Source organism: Gymnoscopelus braueri (genome assembly GCF_963280865.1).
Source record: "Gymnoscopelus braueri genome assembly, chromosome: 6".
Taxonomy (NCBI): domain Eukaryota; kingdom Metazoa; phylum Chordata; class Actinopteri; order Myctophiformes; family Myctophidae; genus Gymnoscopelus; species Gymnoscopelus braueri.
The window spans coordinates 8,878,108-8,888,323 of NC_137607.1; the positions used below are offsets into that span (position 1 = coordinate 8,878,108).

A 10,216-nucleotide genomic window follows, 5' to 3' on the forward strand; every position below is an offset into this window, starting at 1 on the left:
TTTAATGCTTTGAAAAGTTCAAAGCAATCAGTGAATCACTATTTTAAGTGAAGAAAGTGAAGTAGAAAGTAGACAAAAGTACAGAGGTGACCATGGAAAAAACAACAATAATACACTTGACTTTGAAAGCATTTTTTTAAACAGGGTACAAATTTAATTGCTCCATCTACGCCTTCCCTCTCAGCTTTCCTACTTACTATCTTAATAAAATAAAATAAAGTACAACGTGATGATGACTAACCACTCTCTGTGTTTCTCATCGTGTCTTCTGGACTAGTACACCAAAGTGTATTATTATTTAAGTATCATGTTCTTTATTGCTTGTGGATAATCAATTTAACCACCCACACTTGGTTGTGCAGCATTTTGAATGACAAAACTAGCAGACCTACAAGCTCACAACACATGGGTGTTTTGTGAGACTGAGCCTAAGGAAGAGTGGGGAGCTTGATGTAAAATTGTGTAAAAAAAAAAACATTTGGAAAAGCGTTATTAAGTAATTTAAAGCATATACTATACATGATTGAACATTTGGCAATTAAGGTCTAATATTGCTTCAAAACCTGTATATCCAATGATTTTGGGCATGAGCAAGCAGTTCAAGGGTAAATGTAAGTATAATGATGTACTGTGCAGGTTCAAATACTATATATATAATAATGTATTTAATAATATATATTTATATATATATATATATATATATATATATATATATATATATATATATATATATATATATATATATATATATATATATATATATATATATATAAATATATATAAATATATATATATATATATATATTATAATATATATATAATAATATATATATTTATATATATTATTATATATATAATATAATAATATATATATTTATATATATTATTATATATATATATATATATATATATATATATATATATATATATATATATATATATATGCAATCAAGCCAGCAGAGAAACAATGAAGACCATCATTATATACTCCATAATATTAATACTCCATATCACAAGTTGGCTGGCATATCATTAATTGGCCTACATAAAAGATTAGTGTCTTTTTTAGCAGTTAAACGGATCAATGTAAAAACAGTCCAGCGAAGTGGAAACGCGTGTATGTGCCATCATTTATTATTTATTATTATGAATTCATGTTTTATTATTTAAACTAATTTGTAATAAAAAAATAAAACATGACGTTCTGAATGGAGGTGGCCGCAGTGAAACCGTACTGCTGTGGTCACGTAGCAGGAGAAATTATTTTCTAAGACTAAGTTTGACGTTAATAAATACATTAAATATTGCAGCAGGACAAAGGGGGCGGTGTCTGCTTGCATCATTCACCAGGGCGTTTGAGCAGAGCAGGCGGGGTTTGAGCAGCGGGGGCGGGGTTTTCCACGACCCGGCGTGGGATCCCTAATAACGCCCCGGCGCCGGGTCAAACAAAGGTGCTTATTGGTCAAAAACCCGGATATGTGTTGCAAAGAATGTGGTTGTTTTCCTCCGAGGTGGAAAGACGTGACGCGAGGTTAGTACATTGTAGAACCCCGGAATAAATTAATTGTGAACACGTTTCCAGTCGGTCCATTGATGGGGAGTGAAGTAAAGATGGCGGCGGCCGTGTTGCAGATGTCCTGTTGGTATCGGGGGATGTTAGCGGTCAGAAGATCAGGCATCGCTTCTCCTCTCATCCCGGGTCTGGTTCAGACTCACTACAGAACCTTCTGCGTCCCCAAGCTGCGTCCAGAGACTCTGGAGGACAATCCTTATTACAGCAAATACCAGGACAAGATCCGCAGGCTGCGAAGGTACTATAGGCTAACATGCTAAACATGGTTATAACAACATGGCTGAACCACACAGTGACAGCACAGCGCGTTCAAATGCACTAAACTAGTTTTATTATGGTTCAAAACTGTCTGTGTAAATGTTGACAGAGTGATTAAATAGATGATTAGACATTATGTTGGGTTAAACATTTAGACCTTTAGTCCCTGCAATGTTCCAACTGTCCAGTAGATGTCGTTTCTCAATTGTGTGAGACCTTGGATATTAATAAACATGTAAATAATGCCACTATTCTCTATTGATAAATCAAATGTAATAGAGAAGCATTTAACATAATTATAATCACCACCTGCTGGAAATCTCTAATTCCACCTATATTACAATTTAGTGCCAAACCCCAGGAGTTCAAGGCACGACTGGAGAAAAGTCATGAAGTGAAGAAGGAACCACTTGGACACTCCAAACAAGTAGAGTTTGTCAGAATGATGGAACAGGAGGTAGGCTGTCTGTCTGTGTGTCTGTCTGTCTGTCTGACTAACTAATGGGACAGGAGGTATTATGTCTGTCTGTCTGATGGAACTGGAGGCATGCTGTCTGTCTGTGTGTTAACCTGCCTGCCTGCCTGTCTGTTTGTTAACCAGTCTGTCTGTCAGTCAGACTGATGGAACAGGAGGGTGTCTGTCTGACTCCTGCAGAGGAGGCAGGCTGTCATGTTATCTTCATAACTATAGTAACACCATCTATTGTAATTAATGTTATATTTACATGGTGCCAAATCACAAGTTATCTAAAGACATTGTACATGTAGAGCAGGTCTACACCATACTTTACAGAGACCCTACATTCCCCCATGAGCAAAAGCTTGTTGTGGAAAAAAGTCAGCAGGAAGAAACTGGAACAGAACCTGGTTCTGTGTGGAGGGGCGACCATCTGCCTCCACCTGTTGGGTTGAGAGACAGACAGACCGAGATGGAAACGGAGATGAGGGAGACAGACAGACTGACTGACAGACAGACAGGCAACTCTACAGCAATAACAACTTTAATAGTTCAGACTGCAGCCATACTCCATGGAGACCCTCCATCCACAACCAGGGGTCTGTGATCATACTCCATGGAAGCACTAAACCTCCATTTCTGTACACAGCTGCAGAACCTCCGACCAGACAGCATATGGATTTAAAAGTGTTTTTGCTAAATATAAAGACAGTAGATCCTCATGCATAAAGAATGACTGTGTTGTACAATTGTACCCAAAATGTATCGAAATGCTGGTACAATCATCTGATCATATTCTGATTAGCTAATTTAATTAGATATAGGATTAGTTTTTCTTCTAAAGTGCTAAATAATGTTTACCTATGAGATGATATACATCTGGATATATGAATGTCAATGATGTTGGTGAATAAGATGTCAATTTAAACATTGATACATTTTAATAGTTGGACAAGAAAGACCAACAGTCTACAGGAGGACACTCTGGAGGCTTTACTAAAGACAAGGTAAAAAAAACAACCTTAAATTTCTATTCTTGATTTAAGTCCATTAGTTGCAACCTTACAGTGTGTATGATGTCACAGCAAAATGGCCACCATGTGATGATGTGATGACTTGTTTCCTGTTCAGACGCTGGGATCCATCCTGAACCTGGAAATGATTCACAACATGACTGCAGACCAGATCTCTGAGGTCAGTCTGAATATATTATAGATCCATGTTATATACGTGTTACTGTATATATGTATTATATCATTCACAGCAAGATCAGAGATTAGATTTGTGTGTGTGTGTGTGTGTGTGTGTGTGTGTGTGTGTGTGTGTGTGTGTGTGTGTGTGTGTGTGTGTGTGTGTGTGTGTGTGTGTGTGTGTGTATAATCATTTAGATTTCTAAGGTCAGTTTGATATTATATCTATGTATATTATATCACCTGCTGTCGGGCAGAAATGTATTTTAGTTTGTCAGTTGGGTCAGGTTTTGTCAACACAACAAGCATGCATAATGTCCATTGAAACTGGGATGTTTACATCAGTGGTTCCCAAAATGGGGTCTGGGGACCTCGGGGGTTCCTGGAGGTCCTCATCAAAATGAGGAACAGTTTATTTTCACCAGCTAGAAGTTATAATCCAATGATAGAATGTATCAGAATGACTTTTCACATCATAGGTTTCACTGTCTCCACCGTCAGATGTAGAATTCTGCACTATATCTAATCTAACAACATAAATCTTCTCTTATGGAGGTCCCTGGAACAAAGTCTTTTTAAATGGGGGTCTGTGGTGGTCTAATACATTTACATTTCCCTTGACATGAAAATGTTTGAGAACCACAGACTGGTCTTCACCAAGTGTTCTGTTTGTCTTGTTATAAAAACTTCTTAAATAATACTGAAACTAATAAAACTAAATATAATACTGAAACTAAAACTAGTTACGGGCATTTTATTCAAATGTGTATATGATGTATAACAACGTCAAAATCATTCTGGAGGTGTTGTACAGTATCTGTTATTAAACCAAGTATCTGTGTTTAGATGGAATCACCATGATAAGAGCTATATGTGACATACAGTATTAACAATGATGTGTAAATATGATTAATATTGAATCTACTTTGTTTCGTCTGTTGTCTCTTTTAGCTGTGGATGAAGTATTATTCTACTAAGGACGCAATCAGTGCAGTCATACCGGTGAGTTTTTACACTGGGAATGTTTCAGTACAAATGATAATATGTGATTGATATCACATCATCAGTATGTAGTTTATACATGCTCCAGTGTTTTTACAATTGGAATGTTTCAGTACTAATAATGATAATCATCATATTATGTATGAGATATCACATCAGTATGGTTCATACATGATCCAGTGACAACCACACTTCAAAAGGAATGTGAGCACTCGTCTCAATCAGTGTCTTACTGTGTGCACCGTTCAGAAAGAGTTCCAGTCAAAAAGATCCATCACCAGCACTCATTTAAAGTTCTTCTAGGTTGGTTGGTTATTGGTTATTTTATTATTGTTTGGTACAAAACAATAATAAAAGAACCTAAAAGGACTTTGAGTGCTGGTGATGGTTTTATTCCAACCCAACAATGAACATGTCATTAGTTGAGTCATTAGAGTGACGTCAGGTTGACATGATGGACATGAACAGGATTGTGACGCAGAACTCCAGTTCAATAGTCGATCTACAAGCTCACAAGGCGATGCGCTGTGATCTTGTAGACTGGGGCTGCCCAACCTCTACAAGCTCACAACGCGATGTGTTGTAGACTGGCTATTTTCAGTGAAGAGATTTGGTGTAGAGGGGAAAAAGGAGTGGGCCAAGTATGGACCCCTGGCAGACCCTGGTTAACAAAGTGTATAGGTAGTGGTTAAGTCTTACTTCCTCGTATGACAGATGGCAGAAATAGCAGATCTACAAGCCTCTTGCATCCTTTTGCAACCCTTAAATTGTGTTTCCCTCCATACAGACCCAGACATTTGAAGTCATGTTCAACAGAGCCAGATCCTGTCCAGTGGTAAGACACACACACACACACACACACACACACACACACACACACACACACACACACACACACACACACACACACACACACACCATTGCTATACTTGTGAGAACATCAAAACATTTCATTATTTTCCTTGACCATATATGTCTTCCTGTGCAGTTCCTTATAACATATCAGAGGTTGTGTCTGTGGTGGTCACAGGAGAAGGCTCTGTGGAGTTCTGTGTGGAACTGGCACGGAAAATGTAATGAAAAGTTGTCTTACCACAAATCAAGAATAATGCACACACATTACATTGAAGATGAAGCAGAGACAACAGCTGTCCATTTCATCGTCAGATCTCGTAGCGTGGTTAAACCAGGAAAATGGAATGCACACAGTCGCATTGTCCCAATCTGTAAACAAACATCACCACTTGAATTTAAATTCTTTGAGGGGAGTCAGGAGACTGTAGTAGAAGATCACCACAAAAGCTTATTCAACTCCCAAATCTAACAGATGCATGGACGCACTCCTGAAATATGGCCAGATTAATAAATCAACCTAAATAAATGAAAGATTTGCGCAAACCCGGCTTTTAGACCATGCTCATTATTCTGAAGAACATGTTTTACCATGAAAGTAATGATGCAATACCTTGTTGAGAAATCATTACGCATGCAGCCAGCCACGGACACAACCTGCGCGATTGTAGCCTAGATAATTAATCCCCTTATGAAGCTGTAATTATTTTCGATATCCTACTCCTTTACATTCAAATAGTTTTCAGTCCCAAATATAATGCTTTAACTGTTATTGTTGGCTCCTTTTACGCACCTGCTTGTCATCCATGCATTACAAATGATTATGTCCGTTATTTTTATCAGATGTCCGATAAATTGTAATAATTCCGGACATGGTGACTGGCAGTTTAAAATCCTAGCGCGACCTTCTGGACCATATAAGTCTTTTTGTTGTTCGTTATGACCATATATGTCTTCCTGTGTAGTTCCTGTACGCGTTGCCTCAGCAGGAAGGATATGAGTTCTTCCTGGGTCAGTGGGCGGGGCATGAACTTCACTTCACCTCCCTCATCAACGTCCAGGTAAGCTCACGGGTCGTTCTCATTAGCTAGTGACAATGTCCAGGTACGCCCCCCCCGGCCGTTCTCAGTGCCTAGTGTCAAGTGTGTTGTTTTCAAGGATAGGATAGGTCACTAGTCTCTGGAGCCAGACTGTTGACTCGCACAATGTTCAAATGCTTCCGTCATACAGTCTGTGCAAAGGAAGTGCTGAAAACGATCAGCGAGTAAAGCGGATGTCCCGCCTCCTCCCCACTTCCGTTTCATCTTTGCGGTCGCCTAAATGTGTCCTACTGTAAGCCAAATTAGTCTGCTGCTTATTAGAAATGGGCATTTGAAAATCTTGTTATAAAGCTATTAAAAAAAACATATTGATGAACAGATGACAGCTTTTGCTGCTTTTGGGAGGTTTAGTTCCAGAATCTACTTTATGTAGCATTCAGACATTGTGGAATAGTTGTCTGGCTACGCGATACTAATAGGTCACTAACGTCACTTCCTTGTCCAGTAATTCCAGCTGGTAGATTCATCAGCGTTCCATCAGGCACTGGAAACACTGGGAGGCGGGCTGGAAGTTCCATGGAATTGCATTAAAGGCAATAGGAAATTCAGGCGCCAGAGTTAGTTACAGATAAGGACAAGAAGAATAACATCACAATAAATACACCTTCAAACAAATATAAATAATGTATACAGATATACACCCCATACAAGCATCCTGCCTGGTGCAGAGCAAGAGACAATGAGAACCAGGTGGACAAGCTTATGAATAAATACTTTGTTAAATAATTGGTTCAGGAAAATAAAAGACATATCACCCTTTGTTTTCTGGTCTCTTGTTTTGTGCATGCTGTATGCATTTTATTGAGGTATCTAAAGAGCACAGAGTGTTTCTTACTGGGCTAACTAGCCTGGAAATCTGACAAATCTGCTCAGTCAGAAACATGCTCTTTAGATACCTCAATAATATAACGTGTGTACAACGAAAACAATGCGTGATTGTCTTTATTTTCATCAGTGATTAGAAATATTGTTTTTATTTGCACCAGTCCACATAAAATGACCTCATATGACACGTTCCATCACTTTTACGTGAGCTGGCCGCAGTTTTCAGCGCAAACTTTCCATTTCCTCCTTGCAAAAGAAAAAAAATATTCCTGTTAAGTTTTCAGAGACATTTTCTAAAATGCAAGTGATTTCTTTTCGTTAAAAAGTTGCATTTCCAAAAGTATCTGTATCCATATCAACACGGCAATAATGAGCTTACTCACAGAGGTATCTTTTTTATATAATCGATTAGCTCGATGAACTGTTGCACCCCCACTCTGTTAGACCCTAGGAGAGAACGCTCCTCTACCACTATCCTGACCTCAGATTATTCATTAAATTATGTATTATCAGTTATTTTTTTATATATAGTTATGTTCTGTTATTAATTATATTGTGTTATCATATTATGTTAGACCGTAGGAGAGAACGCTCCCAGCCAGTTGATTCTCTACCACTATCCTGAGCTCAGCAAAGACAAGGGAATCATCCTCATGACTGCAGAGATGGACAACAAGTTCATAGTAAGTAATGCAGGCTACATGCTCCCCCTACCGTCCGTAGTAAGTATTGCAGGCTGTATATTCCCCCTACAGTTCAAGTTTGTTCAATTTGTAATGAGATCATTGGAGAGATTATCTGTGTATATAAAATATATCTATATACTGTATAAACAACTAAAAAGACAAATCGTGACCAGTGTTTCTTGGATAACAGACTATCTGAAAAAACTTTGTCCCTGGTGGGGGTGGAGAAAAGTTTTTAGCACTGATTTAAACCATTTTCTCTCTGTGAATAAAATGTTTCAGTTATTAAATGTACCATTCTGACCACTCCCTCTTTTTCCAGAGCGTCCATCAGGCCCAGTGCCTGGCCAATCAGGTGCAGCTGTTCTACGGCACACAGAGGCAGGAGACGTTCCGATTGGTGGAGTCGTTCAACCACAGACCAACGGACTTCAAACACACGTCTGTGATCGCTGAACTGGAGCAGAGTGGACTGGGACCTGCTGCCACTACAGCGTGATACCAGAGAGAAATACGATACTTTGATTGAAATTTGTTATGAGACACAGCAGCCTTGTATGGAGAGACTGACACCTGCAGGGATGATACTAGAGAGAGATGGAGAGACTGAAAGTATAGACCAGTTTGTAATTGGTATAAACATTGAGACTGCACACACGCATGCAGATTACATGTAAGCTATTCCCAACAGATGTCCAACCATGGTGTTTTCAGGAGCACATTTCGGTTCACTCACCGTCCTGTGTATGAGGCTTGTGAGGTGCTCCTGAGCGAACGCTGGGAGAGCAGGCGACTGCCCTGCATGCAGGCATGCAATGCTCATTTGGTATGTTCTTGCATTCTATTTCAATGACGTGACGCGCACGTCGCTTAACACCTACACTACAAGTCACACAATGGACAATTGATATGCATCTAGGCTTATTCCCATGTTAATTCGCTAGGTGTGAGTCGGGAGCCTTTTGAAAACTTTTTTGAGGTGCGAATTTAAAGTAGTTTTTAAATCTATGCGTGTGCCTGCGTGTGCTCCTGGTCAAATAGGTTCCGGCACGGCGTGCAAGGCCGTCCAGTGAGCATTGCACCCCTGCCTGCATGTACATGAGTGTCTCACAATTGATCACTGCGAGTGGAGGTAGGGTTTTGAGGACGGCTGGTTTGGGAATGGCTTACTCACAACATACTGTATATTGTACTGTATATGGAGTATATATTTAAAGAGTGAGAGATCACAGTAAACATCCTAAGTCTTCTTCCTCCACACTGGGAGGAAAACTGCAGCCAACAGTTTGACACGTGAGTGCTGTGACTTCTTTTTCTTTGTTTTTTTTTTGCAACCCATCAGTGTGACATCAGTGTAACGTGGTCTGATAAGGAGTCTGTTGATTCCTGTTGAAGAGTCCTGCTCACTGAACCACTTAAACCCTGTATACTTTGTTGACCGGAGTCCCCCAAGGGTCTATACAAGGCCCCTTCCTTTTTCACAGAAAATAAATTGCTCGTGGGAATGGACATGTTGGAGTCAGTTTCAGACTCTGTATTTCATACCGCTGCTTTTCAGAGCTTTTGGTGGTGACCTTAAGTCAATTCCTTTAAGTTTGTGTTCAGATCTGTTAAATCCTCACCACCTATAACGTAGATCCTCCCATTGAGGTTGACAGTGAGTCCTGCTGTTGCCCTTAACGTCAATTCCCTTTAAGTTTCAGCTTTGCAACCATATCCCCACCCCCCCCCCCCCCCCCTATTCTACTGCAATTAAGAACTATTAATCGTCCATAGATATTTTCTGTACTACGCTGGTAGCCTTGTTCCCAGCCTCTTCTCATCCACCACAGCTGATCGTGGTGCTTTTTCATGGAGGAACACATGGTCTCACATATGCAACAGGATAGGGAGTCCTGCTGGTGCCCTTTTTCTCTTCAGTGTGCTGACCAATAGATCTTAAATTGCACACAGGAGTTGACCATTGGCATATGCAGTGAATAAGCTGAAGATATTGCTTATTTTTGATTCACAATTATTCACTTTTCCCTATAATTCAAGACGCGTATTAGCATTTTTATGCTCAATTGGTCTGCTGTGGGTTGAGTTGGGGGAGAGAGAGCTGGCTCAACAGAGCAAATTTATAAAGGACTTTGATTCAAATGCATAGCAGACCCAGCACAGCAGTGAAACACATATATTTATAGACTCGGTGCCCCAATATGTATGTGTGTGTGTGGTCAGTCACTGGTCAATAAAGTACTGTAATAGTAAAACGAGCTCCACCAATCAGA

The 10,216-nt window shown here is 39.5% G+C and overlaps 1 protein-coding gene across 1 annotated transcript; it reads left to right on the forward strand.

The window, feature by feature from the left end:
* Positions 1–1,593: 1,593 nt before the first annotated feature.
* Positions 1,594–9,020, forward strand: atpaf1 (ATP synthase mitochondrial F1 complex assembly factor 1; the record flags this gene model as incomplete). Its single annotated transcript, XM_080430939.1, has 9 exons — positions 1,594–1,811; positions 2,180–2,288; positions 3,236–3,295; positions 3,420–3,482; positions 4,430–4,480; positions 5,268–5,315; positions 6,298–6,393; positions 7,833–7,940; positions 8,266–9,020. The coding sequence occupies 9 exons, from the start codon at positions 1,594–1,596 to the stop codon at positions 8,440–8,442; spliced, it is 930 nt and encodes a 309-aa protein (XP_080287065.1). The 3' UTR covers positions 8,443–9,020.
* Between the last annotated feature and the right edge of the window lie 1,196 nt (positions 9,021–10,216).